General features: G+C 46.3%; 1 protein-coding gene across 4 annotated transcripts in view; it reads left to right on the forward strand.

Annotated features, from left to right (window-relative positions):
- The window catches only part of STK16 (serine/threonine kinase 16), a 166,411-nt gene extending 140,110 nt beyond the window's left edge, over positions 1-26,301 (forward strand). For 2 of the 4 annotated variants that reach the window (XM_078679159.1, XM_078679160.1), the window contains exons 8-9: positions 11,612-11,733; positions 23,435-26,301. In XM_078679159.1, the coding sequence (XP_078535285.1) occupies positions 11,612-11,733; positions 23,435-23,573 (261 nt within the window). In that variant the 3' untranslated portion in view covers positions 23,574-26,301. The remainder of the gene's footprint in view (positions 1-11,611; positions 11,734-23,434) is intronic. The other 2 variants (XR_013608549.1, XR_013608550.1) reach the window with 2 other exon arrangements.
- Positions 26,302-26,663: the final 362 nt, after the last annotated feature.

Consider the following 26,663-nt stretch of genomic DNA (forward strand, 5'->3'; position numbering starts at 1 on the left):
ATGCAATATCTATACCTCTAATCGTGGGCTTCATGGCCTCCCAGACCACTATAGTGTCGACGTCTTCCACTAAATTCTCCTGCCAATAATGTGCAATCGCGCTCCGCAGGTGTTGGACGAAGCCGGCCTGCTGAAGGTGCCACGAAGACATTCTCCACCGGAATGGCTGACGCTTCGAAAGCAGGTCTATCCTGACGGCCACAGGAGAGTGGTCCGACAGCCCTCTAGGCAAGATCCCAGCCTCCCGCACTCTGTCCAGGGACGCATGGGGCACAAACAAGTAATCCAGGCGCGAAAAGGAGCCATGTACAGCCGACACATAGGTGTATTCACGGGCCTTGGGATGCATATGACGCCATACATCCACCCATCCCATCCCCTCCGCCATCGCATTCAACCGGGTAGGGGCAGCAGCCGCAAGAACCCCTTGCATTCGTCTACGATCCATACAAACGTCCATCACCTCATTCCAATCACCTCCCAGCACCGCCAAGGACTCGGGGATCTCGGCCCATACCGCAAACAATTTCTCGGACAGGGACCACTGCAATGGCGGAGGGGCGTAGACACTCCCAAAAACCACAGGTTCAGCACCCACCAACCCTTTGATGAACACGTATCGACCCTGTGGATCTATCCATTGTTTCTCGTGGACATAGGCCAATCTACGATGCACCAAAACAGCAACTCCCCTGGACCCCCTGGAGAACCCTGCGTGATAGACTTGTTGGTAACCAAACCTCTGCAGGCTCAGTACTTTCGTTCCCAGCATGTGCGTTTCCTGCAACAATAACACATCCGCTACCTCCCTCTTCCCCCATCTCAAAATCGCCCCCCGTTTCATCTTGTCAAGCATTCCCCTGACATTCCAGGTAATCACACGCATGGACTCCCTGGGGAGCCCCTGGAGCGGCGCGTCAGCCATAGTCAAGGGTAGCAATCTCGGCAGGGCCCTGGCACCACACCCAGGTACACAGCACCATTAATGGCAAAACATCAGAAATCACGTGCAATCCCCCCCGTCCTCCCCCAAACCCCCCCAAAACAACAACAACTCCACTGTCCAACGTGCCCCCAACTACACCCCCCCACCACCCCCACCCCCTTTCAGCCCCCTGCCCCCCACCCCTATACCTCATGGAACTCAGAAGTATCTGTCGCGGCATGGGCAACCTCGGGCCCAAAACAGAGTGCCCAAGGCCAACCATACCAATGGATCCCAACTACCCCTGTGAACTATAGAAACCCCCCCCTCACCTAAACAACCCCCACTTACGTAGGAGGCAGGCAGCCCCTATGCAGGAGCACCCCGAACCCTTCCCCACCACCCCACACATAGCATAACTAAAATCCAATCTTAGCAGTATACTCAGCAGTCAATGAGCGGTACAGTGGAACACTTCGGAGCAACTCTTCCCGGCCGGGGTTCATGGTAGACGTAGACAGGCATATGCCCCCACCGGCTGTCAGCGGCCTCTTCCAGAGTGATCAGAGTCAGTAGGCGCAGCAGAAGGAGATCCACCGCGAGAAGCGGACCGTTTCCGTGATCGTGACTTCCTCTCCCTCCTGGGCCTGGCAGCCTGGTCTCCCCGATCCTGCGACGGCTCTCGTGAACGTCCCGGGTTCAATCCAGGCTGATCGTTCGGCCTGATTCTCACCGTCTCATCAGTCCATTTGAAAACGGCCTCTGGGGTATCAAAAAAATGAGTACGGGATTGAAAGATCACCCGTAGGCGAGCTGGGTAAAGCAATGAGTACTGGATCTTCAAGCCCCGGAGTTTCGCCTTGGCGGCTATGAAGGAGTGCCGCTGCTGTTGCACGAGTCTAGTGTAGTCCGGGAAGATCATAATTTTCTGATTTTCGAACAGAAGAGAGTCTTTGGCCCTCGCTTCCCGCAGAATGGTGTCTTTGTCGTGAAAGTTCAAAAGCTTGGCAATCACGGGTCTGGGCCTCTCTCCCGCCGGCGGCTTCTGCGTCAGGGCTCTGTGGGCGCGTTCGATCACGAAACAGCGGGACAGGGCCTCCGGGGGGAGCCAACTCTCCAGCCACTGAGTCAGGAACTGTTCCATATTGCCCTTCTCACACCCCTCCGGAAAGCCCACAAAGCGTAGGTTGTTTCTGCGCGCCCGCCCTTCGGCATCCTCGACTCGAAGCACCAGGCCCCGTTGAATGTTTTCCATCGCCGCCATTTTCCGCTTCAGGGTCCCAACATCGTCCTCCACCACCGAGATCCTCGATTCGGTTTCGGTAATCCGAGCCACAGCGTTGCGCAGATCTTGGCGCAACAGGGTCACGTCTGCTCCAACTGCCCCAATCTTGGCATCGAGCATGTCCCTAGACTGGGTGATCGCCGCCATGAGCGCCGCGTTGTCCGGACCCGATCCCTGGCCACCAGACGCCCCCTGACCCCCACTCGGGCCGGTAAGTTTGTCGATGGGGCCCTGTTTGGCGGGCCCTCCCCCCCTCTGGTCATGGTGAGGCTCTCTTCAGGTGCCCCGGCTCTCCGGGCAGGCACCGGTCCTCTCAGCCAGGCGGTCCGCGCTGCAAGGCACTACCAAGGGTGGCACACAGTCCTGAACCAGCAGACCGCCTCAGTCTGCCGCCGGGGGGGGGCACACGCAGGACTCTGTCCAGTCAGGGTCACAGCTCCCAACGGGCCGATTGCCCACCTCGTCGCCTCCACCAGTGACTGCCAGTCACCCCGATGTCGGGCCCCACCTCCAGATAAGTCCGGGGCAGGGGGCCCCCAGCCAACCAGAAGGGCAGACAAACGCGAAAGCCCACAGACCAAGGAGCAGACAGGGCACACTCCGGGGGGGCTGCAGCACTGGCCTCCCTCGCACTGCCTCACGCGAGTCGCCAAAATCGAGGCCCCGGTCTCCGGGCCCCACCTCGGCCACGGTCCACCCTCAGGGTCCGGGAGGCTGCACTCACCCCCCCAGTCGCAGGATATGGCCACCTCCGTCACCTCTGCTCCGTGGCAAGTTCAAGCCCCTGGTCGCGGGCCCACCGCAGGCACCGCCCGCCGACACCGGGAGCTCCCGGCTGGAGACCGCCAAAATTGAGGCCCCGGCTTCACTCGCAGAGTGTAGGCCCCAGGCCGTCGCCGCCGCTACCTCTGCCACCAATGCTGCGAGCGCCCCGGTTCCTGCACCGGAGAGTACCCCTCGCCAGTCTCTACCTCCGCTGCAAGTGTGGGTCGGGAGTTGGACTCGGGGGCCAGGATAAAACGACGGATCAGTAACGGGCCGGTGGGAGCTCTATCAAGCCACGTCCACCATCTTCGCCCTCGAAGCCACGCCCCCCGTGGCTGGATATTTTTATAAATATGTTCATATGTTTGTAATATAGTGGTTTCTTTTTTAGGTCTTGTCTAGGGACATCTTTAGCTGTCTGGTTCCTGATGTGTACATTATTAATAAGTTCATCGGCTTTGGGTCGGCTTCGCATTGTTTTGCATTGATTTTCTTTCTTGTCGGTGTAATTTATGTGCTTCTTGTCGGGTGTCTTTCCTTCCTAGTCTTACATTTGTTCCTCTGCTGGAGCATAAATTCTTTAGCATCCTTTTTACTGGATGACTTGCGCACGTCCACTGCTGATATGAGGCACTTACTGTCTTCTCTTCCTTTGCTCTCCTCCTGCAGCCAGCTCATTCCCCCTCCCATCGAGACTCCTTCCTCTCACCTTCACTCATCTGTTTCTCCTACACCCCTCCCCACTGTAGTTTTCATTTAGAATTTTTTTTTGAGGAGGGCCCTGCAGCTTCACACTACTGCTGAGTTTTTTTTGTGGTCCTGCATAGTTTTTTTGTTATTTCATTTACAGCTTTACTATCATCAGCCAGCTTTGAATAGTAAATTAAATTTAAAACCAAAATGTCAGCTGGCATGTCTTGACGCATGCATCGTTATGTTACAATCAGTGCGCACAATGCACGTGCTCAGGTGTCTGTCTTGGAATACTGTTTGTTCCTCCTTATGGCTGCCCATGCATGCGCATACGTTGTGATCCATCAACGGCCATCTTGGAACAGGTTCTCTCAAACAAAAAGCATTCCAACATGGCATCCTGTCCGTGCATACGTGTCATCATGTGTCCAGCTATTTTATTTGATTTTAGTCCTTTTTTTTTATTAAAACTTTACAAATAGGCATTGACAGTGTTAGGCAGTCATATTGTGAGGGTGTGATCTTTTGGCTTTGCCAATCGTCGTTCTCATCTTAGTCCTTGTTTGTACGAAAAGTCCTAATAAACAGCTACTATAGCAGCAGGTTCTGGCTGATGACTGGAATATTGAACATTTGAATATAATGTGTTATGAATCCAGGATGAACTCTGAAGAGCATGTGATTTTGCTTGACTGAGCTGTTTCACATGCTCAGACCCTACAATGTTTACATTCCACATTATAGAAGACCAGCATTATTCCATTATATTACGCACTGAATCATACTTCTCTGAGTACGTTTTTTTACTTGATCATAGCTCAACCAAGATATGCTTGTAGTGAGATGCCTCAAACCATGGTGAATTCATGGAGGCCTCAGGATCGATATACAGACCGTGAGCGGTACATATAACCACAATCAAGGTGTGTCCGATTATCAAAAGGATGTTCAGTTTACCATGTTTTACTACAGCTTCAACTACTTGATTTAGGAGTAGAAGTGTCATTCGGGTACCATTTACCTGATTAGGAGTAAATGTGATCCTTCCCATAGTTCACAACTTTAGGGATCAGGAGATTATCCTATCTGTCTTAAAATATCCTTATTGCTGCTTGATCAGACTTTCTTCACAAAATGTTAGATATTTTAAGTACTAAAAAGTTCACGATTCATATTGCATGTAGTATCGTGCCCACGCTATTATGGAGTTTCTCTATTTTGGTAGATGTATGGGTATTGCAAAGTCCACCTATTTTGAATTTAAGTGACTTGTGTTGTTACCCGTTGCTTTGGCATCTCCGGATTCCCCAGTTTTACTTGCAACAGTGGTTTTCGTACGTCGAGCATCTTATTTGTTCTGAGGTCATTCACTAATGTTGGGTGATTCCGATTAATGAGTCGATCAGGTTGCCCACGCAGAGTCTTTACTGTAATACTACCCTGAAGACTGTCTCCATTGTTCCCCATCTTTTTGCAACAGATAATTTTGCAGTTATCTGAAAACAATCTGCCAGAATTCAGTCGTTCCATAACAGAAATAAAACCGAGCAGCCAGCCTTGCTCAAAGAGCTGAGCACTTTCTGTAATCCCCTCATCCTTCCATAAACTGTACTTGATTTAAACCATTCTAATTTTTTCATTAAGGAATACAACACTTCCATAACAGAACAAAAATGTGTCATTTAGTCATGAAATCTTTGGAAGTGGGCCAACAGTGAGCAGCATCTTACATCTTTCTGACTTATTAAAATTTGGGGCAAAGCCAAAAGGAGCCATATTCTATGATGATGTCCCTATTAACTGAAATGCTAAATTTTTAGATAATGTCGGGAAAGACGAAATATATTATCACGATACAGGTTACTGGCGAAGAGTATGCGTCTCCTCTGGCAATGTCCAGCTGCCATGCTACAGCTTGTCGCAGTTCTTAAGAGAGCACCCCAGACAGATGCCCAGAGCCGGATGAAGAAAGCTATGAAACAGTTGATTGAGGAACGAAAGCGTGGCAGGGCTGAAATAAGAAGAGACATTGGCGTAGACTATTCATATTAACTTTATCTATATACCCTGCGAGGGGCAGAGCCTGAAGTGGTTGCTAAGTCTTCAAATCTTTCTATTACGCATGCACCTGAATATAAGACTAGGGCGAAGGGACTCAAGGTAGCGCCTCGCAGTTCAGCCTGCAAATCTGCCGCCTCATTACAGAAAGTGATCTCTATTTACCTTTGTAACATGGTAGCAAATATTGAGAAGAATCCTGGATCAATAAAAAATCCTTGTAATGTTACTGACCTCAGCACATAAAAGCCTTATTTTAGTGATTCCAGGCAAGAAAAGCACTTGCTAAATTGGAAAATGATTTAGGCTTTGCTTTACCTGTAGGACGGGCCCCCTGAAGCTGTGCACGCAAAGCCTCCTTATGAGTTCTTATTTGTGACAAACCAGTACTGTTCCATGTATTGTCGGTTGTGGAATGTGGGCCTGTGTGCTTTGGTCCTGCCATGTGTTACAGGGATTATGGGTGGAAATATTCCAGTAAAATGAGTTAATTTCAGTAAACTGAAATCTCTCCGGGATGGGATATGGCTTTGCTGAGCCATTGTAGTGGGAGGTTTGGTCTATGTCAAGTCAAGTCAAGTCAGAAAATTTATATAGCGCGCTACATACCCAGAGGGTCTCAAGGCGCTTGAAGAGGGGAGGGGAATTACTGGTCAAATATCCATGTTTTAAGTTCCTTTCTGAATGCTAGGTGGTTCTGAGTGAGGCGAAGGTGAGTGGGAAGTGAGTTCCATGTTTTAGCTGCCAGGTAGGAAAAGGATCTACCTCCCATGGTGGTTTTGTTGATGCGAGGTACAGTGGCCAGGGCTTGGTTGGATGATCGTAGCTGGCGTGAGGGGGTGTAGAAGGACAGTCTTGCGTTGAGGCATTCTGGTCCGGTTTCGTAGAGTGCCTTGTGTGCGTGGGTTAGGAGCCGGAAAGTGATTCTCTTATTGACGGGAAGCCAGTGGAGGTCTTTCAGGTGACCAGAGATGTGATTGTTGCGCGGGATGTCTAATATGAGCCTGGCTGAAGCGTTCTGGATTCGTTGGAGTTTTTTCTGGAGTTTAGCGGTAGTACCGGCGTAGAGGGTGTTTCCATAGTCCAGTCGGCTCGTGACCAGAGCGTGGGTGACCGTTTTCCTAGTTTCGGTGGGGATCCAACTAAATGTTTTTTTGAGCATGCGAAGAATGTTGAAGCAGGATGAGGAGACGGCGTTGACTTGTCTGTTCATTGAAAGTGAGGAATCCAGGATGACGCCCAGGTTCCGTGCATGGACTGTCGGGATGGGTGCTTTTCCAAGGGCTTCTGGCCACCAAGAGTCGTCCCATGCGGAGGGGGAGGTACCTAAGATGAGGACTTCTGTTTTATCTGAGTTCAGTTTCAGACGGCTGTGTTTCATCCATTCGGCTACTTCTTTCATACCTTCGTGTAGGTTAGTTTTGGCGGTTCTAGGGTCATTGGTGAGTGATAGGATCAGTTGAGTGTCATCCGCGTAGGAGATGATGTTAAGGTTGTGTTGGCGGGCGATGGCCGCGAGGGGGCTCATGTATACGTTGAAAAGGGTGGGGCTGAGTGAAGATCCTTGTGGTACGCCGCAAATGACTTCAGTGGCCTCTGACTTGAATGGTGGAAGGCGGACTCTCTGGGTTCTTCCGGTGAGGAACGAGGTGATCCATTCTAGTGCTTTTCCTTGGATTCCGATGTTTCTGAGGCGCTGTAGAAGGGTGCTATGGCAGACTGTGTCGAAGGCTGCGGAGAGGTCGAGGAGGATGAGGGCGACTGTGTCTCCATTGTCCAGTAGAGTTCGAATGTCGTCTGTTGCTGCGATGAGGGCGGTCTCAGTGCTGTGTTTTGCTCGGAAGCCGGACTGTGAGGAGTCGAGGGATTTGTTGGCTTCGAGGAAGGCGGCGAGCTGGTTGTTGACGGCTTTCTCGATGACTTTGGCCGGGAATGGAAGGAGCGAGATGGGGCGGTAATTTTTGAGTTCGGTGGGGTCCGCTGTGGGTTTTTTCAGAAGGGCGCTGAGTTCAGCGTGTTTCCAGCTTTCCGGGAAGGTGGCGGAGTTGAAGGAGCAGTTGATGACGTCTCGGAGGTGCGGTGCTATGATGGAGTCTGCTTTGTTGAAGATGTAGTGAGGGCATGGGTCTGTGGGGAATCCTGAGTGGATGGAGTTCATCAGGCGGATGGTGTCCTCAGTGGAGATTGGGTTCCAGTCATTAAGGATGTTCGAGGGGGGTGAAGGTCCAGCAGATGGTTGGGTGGGTTGGTCTCCGGGTTCGTCGTCGAAGCTGTTGTGGATGTCTGCAATTTTGTTGTGGAAGAATGAAGCTAGGGAGTCGCAGAGGGCTTGAGAAGGGGTGATGTCGTTAGAGTTGGCCGAGGGATTGGTAAATTCCTTGACGATGTTGAAAAGTTCCTTGCTGTTGTGGGCGTTATCTAGTCGGTCCTTGAAGGCGGTTTTCTTGGCCTTTCGGATCAGTTGGTGGTGTATGCGGGTGGCGTTTTTGAAGGCGTCCTTGGTATTGGTGGTTGGGTCTTTTTTCCAGGCCTTCTCAAGGGAGCGGCAGAGTTTCTTGGATTTCTTAAGATCTTCGTTGAACCATGAGGTCTTCTTGCTGCCAGATTTGCTTTGTCGTTTTTTCAGTGGTGCTAGGATGTCGGCGCTGTTGGATAACCATAGGGTGAGGTTGTTGGCGGCTTGGTCGGGGTTTGAGGAGTGGGCTGGGGGGTTTAGAAGAAGCGATGAGGAGATCTGGTCGATGGTGATTTTGTTCCAGTTTCTTTGCAGAGTTGGTTGGGGGTGGTTGTTGGGTTTGGGCTTGTTGTAGGTAAAGTGAACGCAGCTGTGGTCAGTCCAGAGGAGAGCCGTAGTGTGGCTGAAGGAGACATGGTTGCTGGAGGTGAAGATAGGGTCGAGAGTGTGACCTGCGATGTGGGTGGGGGAAGTGACCAGTTGTTTAAGTCCGAGGTTGGCGAGGTTGTCCAAAAGGGCGGTGGATTTGCGGTCGTTGTTATTTTCAAGGTGAAAATTGAGGTCTCCCAGAAGGATGTAATCTTTGGAGGGGAGCGCGTGTGGAGTGATGAAGTCCGTGATGTCCTCACTAAATTGTGCGCGGGGTCCTGGTGGCCTGTAAAGGAGGGTGCCTCTGAGTGTGGTATTGGGGTCGGTGTGGATCTGGAAGTGAAGGTGTTCAGAGTTGGCGAGATTGACGTCAGAGCTGGTTGAGATGTGGATGGATTTCTTGTGGACGATAGCGATTCCTCCTCCTGTGTGGCCGGTACGGTCCTTGCGTATGATCTTATAATTTTCTGGGATGGCAATGGTTATGTCTGGGGCGGAGGAGGCGTTCATCCATGTTTCTGTTAGGAAGGCGATGTCCGGAGAGATGGTGTCTAGTAGATTCCATAGGTCAATGGCGTGCCTGTGGACCGATCGGGTGTTGAGCAAGATGCATTGTAGGTGGTTGGGGTCGGGAATCTGTGGTGTGATCGTGGCGGAATTGTTGACGGTGCTGGTGAATTTGCAGGAGTAGCATGAGAAAGGTCCATGGGTGTGTCCAGGAGCGGCTTGGACGCAGTTGGGGTAGCGGCCGGGGTTAAAGGCTAGGAGGGTGGTGGCATCGTAGGTAACGCGGGAGGGCTGGGCAATGCGAGGGCCAGGGGGTCTGGCGCTGGGCGCGCTCCAGGCGCGGACGGGCGTAGACGGGCTTACCTTTGGCGCACCTTCGGCGCGGATGGGGCGCGAACGCTGCGCGTCAACGCTGCGCGCGGGAACAACTGTCATATATGGATGGTGGAGGGGGAGGGGCGAGGGCGGCTCAGCTGGGAGGCGGGGCGGGCTACCGAGGACAACAACAACAATCAAAATGGAGGCGGAGGGGGGAGAACAGACGAGCGCTTGGAGCAAATGCGCAAACAGAGTCAAAGCAACAGTTTAAAATTAGCAAAGTACAAATAAGGCAAAGCGGCAACCAGGCAGACAGCAGGCAATAATGATTAGGCACTTTAGGATCGCAAAGCAGCACAACGATACCGGATGTCTCGAGGGACACTGGGGAGCGACCACTCAGCCCGTGAGAGAGGAGCGAGTCACGGCGCTTTCAGGTAGGGGAGCGCTGTTTCTAGTCAGTGGGAGGGCGGCTCAGCTGGGAGGCGGGGCGGGCTACCGAGGACAACAACAACAATCAAAATGGAGGCGCAGGGGGGAGAACAGACGAGCGCTTGGAGCAAATGCGCAAACAGAGTCAAAGCAACAGTTTAAAATTAGCAAAGTACAAATAAGGCAAAGCGGCAACCAGGCAGACAGCAGGCAATAATGATTAGGCCTATCCATAACCCCTCCTACACTTGCCTTGTTCGTTCTCATTGTGGACGTGATTTTGCTCTAATGATCAGCAGACAGTCTTGGCTTTCCATTATACATCAACAGTCACAGCCAACAAGCGTTTCGTTCCCCCCAGCTCATAGACCTTGTGATTTTTCAAGAAGGGAACATCAAGGAAAGTATGTTCCAGTGAACATGAGACTATCTGTAGCCTTCGTTTGTATGTTAGCCTAAATAAAAGGTGTGTGCAAAGCACCATAGATCAGTAGCTCACAATCCACAGACTAGATGCATGACTGGGAGAAGAAAACCACAGAGTGGGTAATGGTCACTCGTGACATGAAGTCTAAAACTAGTCTGGTGCGGACTGTCGCCTGCGTTTGCTGTTGCTGTGTAATACATCTCCTGATTTGTTACATGATTTGATTCAAATCACGCATGTAATTGGTCAGGTCGCGATGGAGGAGATAGCCATCATACGGCCTCCTGAGCTGTCTGTCAAAAGCATATAGAAACGAAAACGCTCAAGAGTCAAACATTTCAAGGCTCTATGGCAAAACCATGATAAGGCCTAAGCAACCTCTGGGAACTGCTCGCACCATACCCCTAGGTATTCTAGTCTGACGTATATCTTTGCCACAAGGTTATCCAGGTGTTGTGTGCGTGTTATACCAAAATAGAACTCCCACCTTGTGGAATTTGTTGTCGATTTTATAAATCCCCTGCGGTGGTTTCTCACGTGCCCTCTCAGGGGAAGCACCAGTCATCTGGCATGGACTGCTAGCACAACCCCAGTCATCTCATGGACTGCTAGCACAACCCCAGTCATCTGGCATGGACTGCTAGCACAACCCCAGTCATCTCGCATGGACTGCTAGCACAACCCCAGTCATCTGGCATGGACTGCTAGCACAACCCCAGTCGTCTGGCATGGACTGCTAGCATAACCCCAGTCATCTGGCATGGACGGCTAGCACAGGCCACAGCTATCCATCTGTCAGGAGTGAAGATTGCAGAAAGCTGACCAGTTGGGCGGGCAGAGCAATTATTAAACAACATAAGTGTGGCTTCAGTGAAGATATTCTATGGCAGGTCTTTGTCACTTGGTGGGACTCCATAAATATAGCAGAGATGTCTAGGACATCAAAGAGCAAAGCGATGAATGGACTGCCAGTCATCTCAGCGACTGGCAGTCGTTCTTAAGGTCGTGAGTTAGACTTCGCCTTCCATACTTCACCCTCTAAGATCGGTCAATCGAGTACCGTACATTGGATAGTAATAACTTCTGTTATTTACAGCACTAAAAAAATAGATATGTGTAAAATGAATTACTTTATGAAAAGTAAGTTATTTTCAGTAATGCTATGAGTTGCCCCAGCAGGATGTTCGGGGGTTGTGCTCTGGGTCATGAGCTCCGTTCTGATCTGTTTCAAGGCCTTTGTAACTTCTTACAACTTTGAGTCTGTTTCTTAGTCCTCAGTAGAGTGCTGTGATATTGGCTTTAATCTTCATGTCATCTTTGTCTGGCTGTGTCTGACCTTTTTTTGTTTCCGTTTGAATCTTTCTGTTTGTGCCACAGTCTCTAGGTTGCGTGCTGTTCGCAATGATGTTCGGCGAGGGCCCTTACGATATGATCTTCCAGAAGGGGGACAGCGTGGCACTGGCCGTACAGAACAACGTCTCCATACCCCAGTCATCCAGGTAAGAGATTTTACCTGTATCTACCAGGAGTCACACATATGTAGGGAGCTGATCAGATAGAAATGAGTGGTTTGGAAAGTAGCAGATGCAATAAATACTGAAGTAAATGAGACGGGAAGGTGCAGAGGGGGCTTAAATGAGATGGGGGGTTGCTTAAGACAGTGTGCATTGCAGTAAGAAAGAAGCAGTGGACCCCAGAGGTTCCCCTTGAAGAGTGACGTGGAGATGGTAGAGTGCGGTCAACAGCAGAGTGCAACGGACAGGACGGAGCAAGACTGGGTGTCTGCAGCATCAAGTCAAGTCAAGTCAAAATAACCTTTATTCGTATATTACATTATCCATAAAAGTGTGCACGTAATTACATACATGGTCAAATGCAAGGATCACCATTAAAACAGCAACAATATATACATAGGACATATATTTAGCAGCATATGTTAAACACGTATTTTCTAATGAACATAGAGCGTACATCCTAGTTATTAAACAATCTAGATAAAAGGCACAATGTAATAGTAACCAGGGATCAGAAGGTTAATTATTAACTATATCTCCATATTTACTACAATACTGACATATGAAGGATAATTCACATATTTACAAATAGCAGCATAGGTTTTAAAGTGCAGATGTGCAAAAGTGCAAAAATCCTAAAGTGCCAGTGTGCAAAAAGTGCAAAAAAACCTCCTTCCAATCTTATTAAAATGGCACGGCAATATATACATAGAGCTTATCTAACAGCATTATATTGAACACCAATTTTCTAAAGTGCATACGGCATACATCCAAGTTATAGGATTATCTTAATAAAGTGCATCGTGTAATAGCAGCCAGAGATCAAGAAATTAATTGATATCTATGTCTCTATATTACTACAGTACTGGGTATGTTTTTACCATCCTAACAAAAAGTTCTTTGTAATCTAAACCTCTCCATTTGACTCTCAATGTGTCAGTGGAGAGGAGTAAATCACTCGCTCCTGGTTCCCTCTTGAAATTTTCACCACGTGCTACCTTTAATAGAACAATTATGGGATCGTGGTCTCCATAAGAAGACCGCTTTACCTCTGCCCCTAGGAGGTAATTTTGTAACGAGGGTGATAAAAAAACATAATCAATAACTGACCCTCGTCCTAATCCTCTATAAGTGGGCGTTGGGTTCTCATTATTGTTAATTGGGGCGATATCCATAACGTTTAGGAGGCTTGAGTTAATTAGATGGTTAATCAGCTCATATCCCCGTTTGCATGTTTTGATCACAGGGGGATCCATTGGGGCCTCTTCCAATCCTTGCGTTAAAGTCACCGCCCAAGAAAATGCCCGCCAAATTATATTTCCCTAATAGGTTATCTTGATCCATAATAAAATTAAAAAGTTGGACAAAATTGGGATTCGGAATTGTTAAAAAATCATTATTATAAAAATTGATAAAACAAATAGAGGGACCTCGTGTATAGATTAGAGCTTGGAAATTGGCGTGACCTGTTGGGATTAGTTTTATTCTTCCTCCTAAAGCGATTCTGATCCATATTGATAGTCCCCCTATCGGTCTACCATGGCTGGGGGTTGCGGGGATGGTGTTAAAACATTCATATCCCTCGAGATATAGCTCTTTAAGGGCCCAGTCTCTTGGAACAAAAGGACGTCATATTCCCTAATCGCATCCACCCACTCTAATAGTTGTAACTTTGAGGCAAGCCTGCCACATTCCAGCTCAAGACCTTCAATATGGATTCAGATATCTCAGCTTTGCAAGGGATGGACGCTTCAAGACTAACCGGGACAGACGTGTCCATGTTCCCACACACCAGCGAGTTATTAAGAATAAGTGACTTAGATGGTCAGTCAAGTGTATCCAGATCAGAAAGTGCCAGGTATTGATTTGTAAGCTGCGGGAAACTAGGGACTGGGTGATGTAACAGTGGGCGTTTATAAAAGAACCCCAAGGGCAAAGCACAGATGTTAGTTTCACCGGAGTCGCTGATTTCCTTAACTTCAAGTATTGATCCAGCAATCCTCGGGTGTGAAAAATTAATAACAATGCTGTCCCCTTTGATTGTTTTTGGTGCGTGGCCTACCCAAGATTTCACTCATGTCAGGCCTTTTGAACCTTTTATGTTTAGCCAGCCAACCCATGCATTTGTTTCTAAGCTGGACCCATGACTCAGATTTATTTCTCAGTAGGGTAGGGACCCCTGTGAGGACTAAGACGTATGGGCAAGATGGAGGTGGCAGGTTCAAAATGTCTTTATTGGGTTCGTCAGGCACTTTGTCCGTGAACACAGCTGTGTTGGCGTTATCTGTCGTCCTGCTATGAGCAGGATTTATGTTAGTGTCATGTGATAAGCTGGGGCATATGGGAGTATTACAATCAGTGGTGACTAACACAGATTTTGTGATTTGGATTGGTGAGGGTACTGATGCAGACAGTGGTGTCCCTGAGGGCTTAGATGCTACAATTTTAGATGTTAAGGGCGGAGGGAGAGTCGATTGTTTCCCTGTCATATGGTTTTTCCGGGAGTTAACAGAGTTGGTAGGTTCGTTAGCTTCCTTATTAAGCAGGGTGGGTTTGGAAATTAAACTTTCCAGGCGGTCCAATCGTTTCCACAACCTATCAAAACTAGAGTCTATCAGTCCTTTGATGCGATTACCGACTGTGTCGACAATGATGTCGATAGCTGTGTCCCCCAATGTAAAGTCAGAAAAGCCAGTTTGTGTGGATTGTGTTCCTTTAAAATTACATTGTGAATCCTCCCCTATTACTGTGATTGGAACAGTGATGTCACTGCATCCGATGGCAGTTGGGGCTTGATCCATAGTGGGTTCGAGATTGATGGTGAGATCGGTGCTAGTGGACTTGCCCTTAAACCATCTATTTAAAGTTGCTCATTGAGGTTTCAAATGGGGTGGCTGTATTATTTTGGGGTTAGAACAGGGTTGTTTAGATGCCTTTCTCTTCTTTTTGGTACCACATATTTCCGGGTCAGGCGTGATGGATACGTTCGCCATAAGTGAATCGTCAATTTGGCTTGGGTCAGCTTCAGCATTGACAACCGGGCTAGTCAATTCCGGGCCTACCAGTTCCAAAGAGTTGTCTCCTGGGGTGGGTGTACAATAGCCATATGCGACAAAGATTGAGCTGTGCTGTTATCTAAAGTGTCAGGAAGGTTTGTGCCTTATGGTTTAGTGGGGCCCACGGACAGTCTTTTTTTTGCCATTTGAATTTCGTTACTCACCAGGGTCATAGCATGCTCCAATGCGGTATCAATAGCATTTAAGTTAGTCGCAGTGGCTATGGCACCGTTCTTTCCCATTATTTATTACAAGTCAAAATCGGGAGGAATTATAAGTGTGAAGGCACTCACCAATTGTGTGTTTGGGAAAATGAAATGTCAGGGATATGGCCCAGCCCTGCCTCCTCCTGCCCCGGACGGCCACAGACGGCCCGCCCTTTGCCCGGGCTTAGCCCGGCGTTGCCCGCTCGCGTCCTGCGACGCAGAGGGAGCCGTGATGTTTTAGCGCCTCCAGGCGCGGAAGTTGGCGTGGGTGGGCGGGGATGGACCAGCGGGAATTATGGGACTTGTAGTCCCCCCTCTCAGCGGCCGCTTGGTGGAACTGGCGGCGGCGGCGGGGGGGAACAGTTGACCAATACCCAGCGCGCTCACAGCGCGAAGCAAGAGGCAGAGGACTCCTGTCCGACAGCAAAGAAATGCCCCAGCAGGTCCCGGGCGTCAGCTACCACTCTCACAAGCAACCACTCTGCAGCATCAGAAAAGGACGCTATGAAAGGAGACAGGTCTGGTGCAGTTAATTGAAGAAAAAAAGTGCAGAATGCAGTGGAGGGATCCATGTACAGGGGAAGTGGCAGAGAGCAGCATGGGGTGCAGTGGAAGGGGAGGGGGACTTGGCTCTAGAGGTTACATTTGCAGAGCACTAACTTTGGGCACAAAAGGGTACCAGTGGCAGGGGCAGATGCTTGGGCAATGGAGGCTGGACATAGGGTACAGTGGTAGGGGCGGTGCAGAAGATATTGGAGAATGAGGCAGACAAGGAAGGAGGCATTGGGTGGAAACGCGTGCAGTGCATAGATGGGAGTGCCTTCACCCCGGAAGGGTCCAGTGTGCATTGGAGGGTGAAGTGGGCTGTGGATGGCCTTCTAAATAAACCGTGGGTGAGGGACAGTGCTATAGATGGTTATAAGGACACTAGAGAGGTTCAGTAGATGGTGAATGTTTCAGTGAACGATGAAGTGCATTGTGGAGGTTTTTCTGGGGGGCGGCAGGAGAGTGAAGGCTGTGAAGATGCTGTCCGTGCTTCTGACCGGCAGATGCTAGAGACGGTGGTTACTTGAGGCAGCAATCGAGAGTGGATACTGCACTAGACCGAGAAGGTTGCAGTGGGTTTACTTTGTTTCCGCATCTTGGTCCTTTCTTTGAGCACCCACACACCACGGTGTGGACAGCATGTAAAGAGCCAATGTTAAAGCGGGCTATAAGTAGTGCATTGGGTAGAGCAGACGTAGTATGCGTAGCGTGGGGTGTATGTTGCAGTGGTCAGGGCTTCAGATGATCATTTTGGATGTTTTTCCTTTGCAATAATTTCTGGGCTTTTATTTTATTTATATCACTCTTGTGTTTCTATATTTTTTGTGCTCTATCAATTATCTTTATTTCTGCTTTTTTATTACCATTGTGTTTTTCCTGAAATTGGTGTCTTCATTAAATGTAGCTCTTGCCCCCTGTCTGGCACCTACATTTTCAAGTGCCCCACCTCCCCCCTGACCTACATTCTGACCTCAGAGTCTTGCTAAGCTTAGGGTGCTGGTGCTCAGCCAGTGGTAGATCTCGATTTACAATGCTTGTTTATTGCTCTCCATTTTACTTTCATTTAATACCGCTGAAAAATCATTTGGATGCAATGGTATCAAAGTATACGTTACCTACACCAGTGAGTCTTTTTGGTCTGCGAACGTCTTGGGGTTTCTGATACCTACTGAGAGATTCTGTGACTGTTACCAAAATTAAATAATATTACCAGATTATAAGAGTAAATATACATAAAAAAGCAACATTGAAAACTGAAAGTTTTAAAACGTTGTGTAAAGGTGAAGCAATGTGAAACTGGAAGCTAAAAATGTCGTTAGTATCCTTGTATCCTTATATTGGTTTGTGGGGCACAGTATCAATGCAGCAAAGTATATCCAGTACAGACGACTGGTAGCCTCCATTGAAGAAGCACTGGCATGTGCCGTTGAAAAGAGAGCATACTCTACGAGCAAAAAAGGCAAGTGATGGGCTAGAGTCAGGCTAGAGCCTGGCTAGAGTGTAGCTTATTGCTTTGTCTTTTGAACATTATACTTAATTTTGAAAAGCTCCACATGCCCATTTAAAACATTAAATTAAAATTTAGATTTTCACTTATTTTCTGTTTGTGAATTCATTAGCATTCTTTGTAATTTATGTATTTGTTTGAGGTATACTAGTGTCTGTATTTTTTAGTATTATTTTGAGGTTCAAATAGTAGAAATTGTTTAGATCGGGTCCCCGGCTTCCAGTAGTGAATTGTTTGGGGTCTACAAAAGTCAAAAGGTTAAGAGCTTTCTGTCTTACACCATTTACAATGGAAAATATCCTTCCTTTTGTCACACTAGACAGGAGTGTGGATGGGGAAGAGGCAGTGACCAGGGAAAGCTGAGCGGGGATATGAGAGGGTAGAGTAAATGGACCAGAGCGCATGGCACATACCGCTTTGTTTATTGTGATTCTCCAACGCGGTAACTTCATCAGCCGTTGACCTCGGGGAACAGTTTGAAAATACATATTCATAAATAAAAAAGAAAAGGCATTTCCTGCATTGTTTTCTTTTTGAAAGCTCTAATCCAGGTGTTGCCTCTTGGATGCCACAGACCTTCTGTATTTAATTACGTGTACTTGTATGTATTCGTTTTCTATATTCTACTTTTCTTCTACAGTTGTGCCTGTCCTTGGGTTCTCCCTCCATATTCAGAGCTCTGTTGCTTTCTGTCAAGGTCCACATTATACAAATACCAATACTTATATCTGCTTGGGTCTGTTTTGCATTTGACTGAAGATCCCTGAAGACTTGCAACGCTCCACTGCACCCTACGTTTTCTGATAATCTGCCTCCCTGGTACTTTTCCTCCTTCTGTCCCTGCCCTTTAAACCTACTAAATCTCCAAGTTTGCAGGTAAGAAGTCTATGGTACTGACTGAAATGTGGGTGTGCCATCCCCCAAAGTTTATCTGGTACCCTGGGTTTTCTGTCTGTCTAAAAATAAATCTCTTTCTTGGCTTTCCCCAGTTCCACCTTTGGTGCAAAGTGTGTTGAAACAAGACCGTCCAGCTATGATAAGCAGTGAATATTCAGCCACTCCACAAAAGCTTCAGTTGTTTCTGGATTTTTACTATTTCTGGTCTATAATTTTATTGAATCCTGATATGTCAGGGCATCTGCTTCATTTCCCCTGGAGTTCAGCAACGGAAGTTGAAGGACTGATTGGGCATGGCCATTCATTTTGATTTGAAGCCTTCCCCTACCAGAATTGCATAACCTGGATTTTAAGTCTGAATTGGCAAATCACTCCCTTGATGAAATTAACAATAGAGGGCATGCCTCCTTACCCAGCAGCGGTTCTACCCTCTTCGTCTCTGGATATCCAGTGAAGACCAGCCTCTGACATATTCGCCAGTTCTAGATCTAGACAGAACTAGAAAGTCCTAAAAGTTCTACTTCACCCAGTCAAACTCTTCTCAGCATCAAGCCTGGTCAGCCCTGCTGACTCTCCCGTGGCTTGTATTAACAAGAAGGATAAGTTACTTACCTGTAATCCTAGTTCTCTTCCAGGGGTATACTCATCAAAGTCATAAACACTGAATAATCCCCGCCCATGTGCGGGACCCCGGAGCATATACAAAAATACATTTATATGTATGTTTAGAACCCCAAGTACATAGTACTTCCAAAAAAACATACATATATACATGTATGCACATATTTGCAGCCTATATTATGTCCAATAGACTGAACAGCAAATATTACATGGATTTCTACTGTAAGAAAATAATATCACATGTACATAAAGTAACATGGAACATATAATGCAGTACTGTTCAACAGCAACCCTTTATTTTCAGAAAGAAAAACAGGTAATTGCAGGCAATTTGTTCTTTAGGCTGCATAGATGAATAATTATCCCTGTATAACAAAAAAGCTGGCACCTTGCCTTTAAGGCTCCCGAGAACCTGGACACTGTGCCTTTAAGACCTGCTCCCATCATGCACCACAAATGACAGGTCAGTTCTTTTTGTAAAGCATACTAACATTTAGCAATCAGGATAACAGATGCAAATAACACATTATTATACTGTGATGCTCTTCTGGGGAGGCAGGAGGGTTGCTTATGACTTTGATGAGTATACCCCTGGAAGAGAGCTAGGATTACAGGTAAGTAACTTATCCTTCTCTTCCAGGGGATACTCATCAATAGTCATAAGCACTGAATAGAGTAGCAAGCCCATACCCACTTCCTCGCGGATGGGCAGACAGTTATAATAATTCTAACACATAGCATCTAACAAGTAATTATCCAAACAGATTTTTGAGTGAGGCTTGCCCGAACTGGGCATCCACCGGTGTATCAGAGTCCAAACAGTAATGGCGTGTAAACGTATGCACTGAGCACCATGTGGCTGCTTTACAAATCTCTGCCATAGGAATGTTTCTCAGGAGAGCTGTGGTAGAAGCCTTTCCCCTGGTGGAATGGGCTTTCCCCTTGCCAGGAAGGACTCTATTGGCCAATTTGTAAGACAAGGATATACAAGACATTATCCACCTAGAGCTCGATCTCTTCAAAGCAGCAGAACCAGTATTTATGGACCCATAGTTAATAAACAGACAGTCCGTTTTTCTCAAGCTTTTTGTTTTGTCTAAGTAAAATTTCAAAACCCTCTTAAGATGCAATGAGTGGAGGGACCTTTCTGGAGGGTTCGAAGTATTCGGAAAGAAAGTGGGGAGAGTGATTGTCTGGTTAATATGGAAATCCGAGACTACTTTGGGTAGAAAACTTGGATGCGTTCTTAAAACCACTGTTTGCATGAAAAACAGTACTGGGCTCTTTGCAGCATAATGCTTGGATTTCACTTACTCTGTGAGCAGAGGGGATATCTACTAAAAAAGCAGCTTTCCACGTCAAATGTTGTAAAGAAGCCCTATGAATAGGCTGGAAAGGAGCACTTATCAGTTTTGTTAATACAATGTTGAGCTCCCAAAGTGGTGATGGAGCTCTAACCGGAGGGTAAACCTTTTTTAATCCCTCGAGAAAGTCCTTGACTACAGGGATTTTGAAGAAGGAAATTTGATTAGGTGATTTTCTATACGCTGTAATAGCTGCAAGATGCACCTTAATAGAAGAAAATTTCAAACCAGATTTGGCCAAATACAGTAAATATGGTAAAAGCACCTGTTCCTGACCCCAGACGGGGTCATGTCCATTGTTCTTACACCATAAGTAAAACCTCTTCCACTTAAAAGCATAGGATTGCCTCTTCATAGAGAATGATCTCCTTGAATTCATGCAGAGCAGACAGACACTCAATAGTATAAGGAATGTAATGAACATTCTCTTCCAGGGGATACTCATCAATATATCCAAACCAAAAGGGAGAAGCGTAGAGGTACTGATAGAATCACCCTCCAAAGTAAGCTTTTATAACCACAGAGATTCTATCAAAAAAGTGAATATGTGATATTTTTTGTATATATACTTTTTACCGTTTACACCAGGGTGCTAGGCTCTCTCTTACACATGGAAAGATGGGAGCACAATGTGCTTGTTAAAATACCCCTCACACTCTAAAAAACCAAGTAGAGTCATGCTTCATCATAGGGGTCTTCCCGCCCCTATAACGGGACGGGGCGTGCTACGACCAGACGGAATACGCGGGAGCACTAAGATGTGACAGAGGCTATGTGTAGGTGTATAGGAGTCAGTGAAAGTGTAGGGACCTAACACTAGTGAGTGTGCAAAAAATGAAAAAATGGAAAAGATTTAAAAATTCCCTGGCTAGTAGAAAAAAACATTTATTAACTTCTCCAGCTGGGAACATTAAGAAGGGGTTGTGTGGTAGAGCATTAGCTACTACCTTGTCGACATGTTTCGTAAGCAGTCCCCTACTGCTTACTCATCAGGACCAAAAGAACAGTCCCTACTGTTATTTACTCAGTTTCTAACAGGTAATGCCTACTGTCCTATAAACAACCAACAAAAATAAGTTGGGACTCCGACCTTGAGTCTTTAATAAACAGGTCGCGGGGGTAGACAAACGCACTAATATCTCGCTGCGCTTTTTTAGAAACAAACACCTGAAATGAACCTTTGTCTTTCTCAGTAAAACTGCGCAGATTACCCCTCGCCTGCAAAACCTCATGGGGCATGATAACTGCTGAGATAAGTATGTCACCATTCCGAACTCTGAAACATTTTACAAGGAGGTCCCCCTCCCCTCTTTTGTTGGTGTGTTGTTAGTGCATTGAGTCACGATTGGTAGTGTGTGTGTGTGAAATTATGACAAAGGTCCCGACAAAACGGTACCATTGGTGCCTCCCACATAGGGCAGTGATACTAAGAGACACATGAATACATGCTGATTTTCATGTATGAAAGTAGAACCGCTTTTAAACATTTGAAATTGTGGTCCCCTACAAGAAAAAACCTGTTTGTTTGTTTTCTCTCCCACTTAGAAAACAATGTCCGTGCATAAATTTATGTTGGTTTTTCTCTTCCTTTTTCTTACAGAGACCATAATAGGTCGATCTTTTCTGCCTCCCGTGGGCCAACTCATGCCCTGAGGCCTAAACATCCAACTTATTTTTGTTGGTTGTTTATAGGACAGTAGGCATTACCTGTTAGAAACTGAGTAAATAACAGTAGGGACTGTTCTTTTGGTCCTGATGAGTAAGCAGTAGGGGACTGCTTACGAAACATGTCGACAAGGTAGTAGCTAATGCTCTACCACACAACCCCTTCTTAATGTTCCCAGCTGGAGAAGTTAATAAATGTTTTTTTCTACTAGCCAGGGAATTTTTAAATCTTTTCCATTTTTTCATTTTTTGCACACTCACTAGTGTTAGGTCCCTACACTTTCACTGACTCCTATACACCTACACATAGCCTCTGTCACATCTTAGTGCTCCCGCGTATTCCGTCTGGTCGTAGCACGCCCCGTCCCGTTATAGGGGCGGGAAGACCCCTATGATGAAGCATGACTCTACTTGGTTTTTTAGAGTGTGAGGGGTATTTTAACAAGCACATTGTGCTCCCATCTTTCCATGTGTAAGAGAGAGCCTAGCACCCTGGTGTAAACGGTAAAAAGTATATATACAAAAAATATCATATATTCACTTTTTTGATACTCATCAATAGTCATAAGTCATAAGTTCATTGTATCATTAATAGCCAAGAGGTGACTGAACCACGTTGTACGGCAGTGTTGTTATTCGCCATGGTGAGGTACCGCTTGTCTGGAGCACGCACAAGAGCCTGAACTTTTTAAGGCCACGCTGGTTCCTTTACCCTTGTCCTGATGAAGCCCGGAAGAAATGGGGGCTGAAACGCATCGACCGTTTTGATGGGAGGAATCCACATGAAATGAAGATTTATAATTGTATTTCAAGGCGCATTCAGTAAATGTTTGTAGAGGTGTAGAAACCTCATGTGCAAAGAGGATTACCTCTCAGTCTATTGCCTAGATTGAGCACGCAAGCACTAATGTATTGTAAAAATATGTCGGTATAGGCAACAAAAATTGGTTTATGTTTATGTCTATATATGTTTGTTATGCAGATATCTATATGTCTGTAACTTTATTTTTTCCATTTACAAAAAATTATTATTGAATTTTTTCAAAGGAAGGCATTGTGGTATGTGTATTTTTGTAATTTTTTAAAAATCGGAATGGGACATTTTACCATTTATAGGGTAATTTGATGTTCCCTATAACTAAGTAAGTTGATAGATATTTGTTCCTCCATACCAACTTTTTGCACAACGTGTTGTTTCTTAACCCAGGTACAGGAGGGTGATATGGGCAAACCCCGTTAATTTGGTATCATAATAAACGAAACACAGCATGTAAATTGTGAATAGGTTCACACCGCACAAAGAAAAACGTATTTACCTGTAACTATAGTGTTGCAGCTTAAGGCTATACTAGATTCACAGCACACCTGCAGGCTTCCCTAGTAAACGGGTGGTGCACACATTAATGGTTAAGCATATTTATACATTTTACCTTCACATCTGGCTACAAAACTAATTTAGAGATGGTAACCGTGTTGTGAGCTTATGGTTCATGCCATTATAACTTGTAAAGGCTCCACCTATGGGTCAATGTACACAAAAAGTTTACGTTGATGCTTTTCCGCACCCAGCCACTATATGGTGGAGTAATTCATTGTCCAAAGCTGCAAGACTATTGATACAGTCAAGTAAACCTTTTTTCTTGTCAAACAGAATCAGAAGACCCAGATTAAGAATGACGTTGACTTTCAAGACACTTAACAGACGCTGGTGCACATCTTATGTATTAGATGGAAAGCACTTTGCTCCCTAAATAAATAACAAGAAGGCGGCTGCAATGTAGAACCCTGACATTCATCAGTTTTTTCTGTTTTTTATCTCGACAGATACTCTCAGGAGCTCAAGGTTCTGCTCTCCTCCACGATGACGGTGGATCCCCAGGCCAGACCTCAAATTTCTTGGGTGCTAAATCAGGTAGACGCACTTCTTCCTCTCACCACTGGACAGGCAACTACCAGGATATGACATGAGGTTGCTCTGGCACGATAAAACATCACCGGTGACCTACAAGAAACAACAGCTCAGTGTATGGTCAAGGGTGCTTTGGCAGGATATTGCAACAGATGACTCTTGCACTATAAGACATTCCATTGGATCCAGCCCGGATAGGACTTCGCAGGATGACCCGATAAGTAATATCTCATTGTGCCCTGGCAGACTACGAGGAAGAATATTACGTCTGAAGGTATTTTGGCGTGACATGGCAACAGATATGCTCTGACAGGAAATTACATTCCAAAGTGCCCTAGCAGGATATGACAACACAAGCTGAGCTGCCAAGAAACATCTCCGACTATGAAACTGCAGGGGTTCCTGCTATTTTGATATCCCAGATTATCCATGCAGGATGTTGCATAGCAGGTTGCCTGGGCAGAATTATTTACGCGCAGTGTGCGCTATGAAAGTTAGATATATAAAACAACTTAAGCATCCCAAACAGACTTTCTGAGCGTTTGGCAGGATCTGACACCACATGAAGCCATGACCAAGGAATTCCAGAGGAATATCACTGAAAATTATTCAGAACGTGAGAAACCGGGATGGTTGTGACATTAAAAGAAATATATTTTCAACTGAGAGACCTAGCAAGCATTTTCGGTACTATTCTTTCCAACTCACAGAATGTCTTCTGTGTCATTTTATTCACTTATAATGGATTTTTATATTTTAGTTTTAAAGTGTGTTTCTTGAAGGAGTCATTCGACTTACTCTCGTTGCATCTACTTTTTTCCCCAGTGTCCGTGTTCTCTTACCTCATCCAGTGGCCTACATATCCCACTGCGTGGGGATGTAAGTACATCTATTTCATCCCCTCCCACTTTCCTTACTTTGAGTTTTTGCAAGGTATGAAAGTTCACCCCCTCCTTAAAATTCCCCATGCCCCTTTACCTCTGGGATAGGTGCTAGCCAGTCACCTCCCGTCTCACTACTTCTTTGAAGAAGGTGTGGACATGGTTTAGGTTTTGTTTTTTAGGTACTTAATATGTTACTCTGCATGCTGTACTCAAATGCCTATGTGTGAAGTATTTGTTGAAATGTTCTGTACATTCCATTTAGAGGCCTAAATAATGTGAAGTTTCACAGACCATCTCTGCTTGATGATCACTTTGAAATGTTCTTTTTTTTAAATGAAGGAGTTGTCTGTCACCATTCCTATGTTTTGAAGCTTGTATCCCTCACCATTCTTGGGGATCATAACTCCATCCGAATTCATTGAGGTTATCGTTCCCTCCCTGTTACTGGAGGTTCCTGTGCTCTTAACATTGTGGAAGTTATGTCCTCCACCTTTGTGGAGGTTATCATCCCCTCTGTTGGTGGAGGTTCCTGTGCTGTTAACATTGTGGAGGTTATGTCCTCCCCCCTGGTGAAGTTTATAATTCCCTATCTGTTGGTGGAGGTTCCTGTGCTCCTAACATTGTGGAGGTTATGTCCTTGCCCTGGTGGAGGTTATTGTTCCCTCTCTGTTGGTGGAGGTTCCTGTGCTCTTAACATTGTGGAGGTTATGTCCTCGACCTTCGTGGAGGTTATCATCCCCACTCTGTTGGTGGAGGTTCCTGTGCTCCTAACATTGTGGAGGTTATGTCCTCGCCCTGGTAGAGGTTATCATCCCCACTCTGTTGGTGGAGGTTCCTGTGCTCCTAACATTGTGGAGGTTATGTCCTCGCCCTGGTAGAGGTTATCATCCCCACTCTGTTGGTGGAGGTTCCTGTGCTCTTAGCATTGTGGACGTTGTGCACTCGACCCTGGTGGATGTTATCATCCCCTTTGTTGGTGGAGATTCCTGTGCATTCAACATTGTGGAGGTTATGTCCTCTCCCCTGGTGGAGGTTATTATTCTTTCTCTGTTGGTGAAGGTTCATGTGCTGTTAACATTGTGGAGGTTATGTCCTCTCCCCTGGTGGAGGTTATTATTCTTTCTCTGTTGGTGAAGGTTCCTGTGCTGTTAACATTGTGGAGGTTATGTCCTCCCCCCTGGTGAAGTTTATAATTCCCTATCTGTTGGTGGAGGTTCCTGTGCTCTGAACATTGTGGAGGTTATGTCCTCGCCCTTCGTGGAGGTTATTATCCCCCTTTCTGTTGGTAGGGGTTCCTGTGCTCTTAACATTGTGGAGGTTATGTCCTCGCCCTTCATGGCTGTTATCATTCCCTCTCTGTTGATGGAGGTTCCTGTGCTCTTAACATTGTGGAGGTTATGTCCTCACCCTTCATGGAGGTTATCGTCCTCCTCTCTGTTGGTAGGGGTTCCTGTGCTCTTAACATTGTGGAGGTTATAATCTCAGCATTCATGGAGGTTATCATCCCCTCTGTTGGTGGAGGTTCCTGTGCTCTTAACATTGTGGAGGTTATGTCCTCCACTTTAGTGAAGGCTATCAGTAATTTTACCAGTTTTAAATTGTTACAGATCTTTACAGATAAACCGATAAATACTTCCCTGTCTGTGTTTACTTTTAAATGTGGATAAATACATAAAATAAGTCATCACGGCAAGGCCAATAGGATAGATTGAACGGTCAGGGAGTTTAAATAATATTGTGGGTGGAGGAGTTTTGTTAATGGCTCTTAAACGGTTGAAGATGTGTACTTCTTCGCTCATGTTTTTATGTGTGTATTATATATGGGTACTTACAGCATTAAAACCCACCAGGCATTCCAGTACTGAAATGTCAGAACAATAAAAACCATGAACCTGGAAGCCTAAGGTATAAGTGTCTCATTCTTGCTGGCTGTTCTACCCTTTTATGGAGGTTTTATCACCTCTCCATTGGTGATTGTCATCATGCCCTCTTCATTGGTGGAGGCTGATTGGTGGTACTCCTTTTATGTGCTTAGTGTAGTTAACAAAAAAACTACAGGAAAGCTTCATCTGCTTGTTTCCTTGTGTGTCTTTCATCATGCAATTTATAATATTACCTGTCTACTCTTTATCACCCCAACGACGCCCATGGTTCTCTTGACTTTTTCTGTTATGTTATGGTGACTTATAGAGCGCTCGGCTGCCCCAGCAAAGGGGTGTCCCTGCGCTGAACACAGAAAACTGCAAAGCTGGTAGCAGAG

This window comes from Lissotriton helveticus, chromosome 3_1, assembly GCF_964261635.1.
Source record: "Lissotriton helveticus chromosome 3_1, aLisHel1.1, whole genome shotgun sequence".
Taxonomy (NCBI): Eukaryota; Metazoa; Chordata; class Amphibia; order Caudata; family Salamandridae; genus Lissotriton; species Lissotriton helveticus.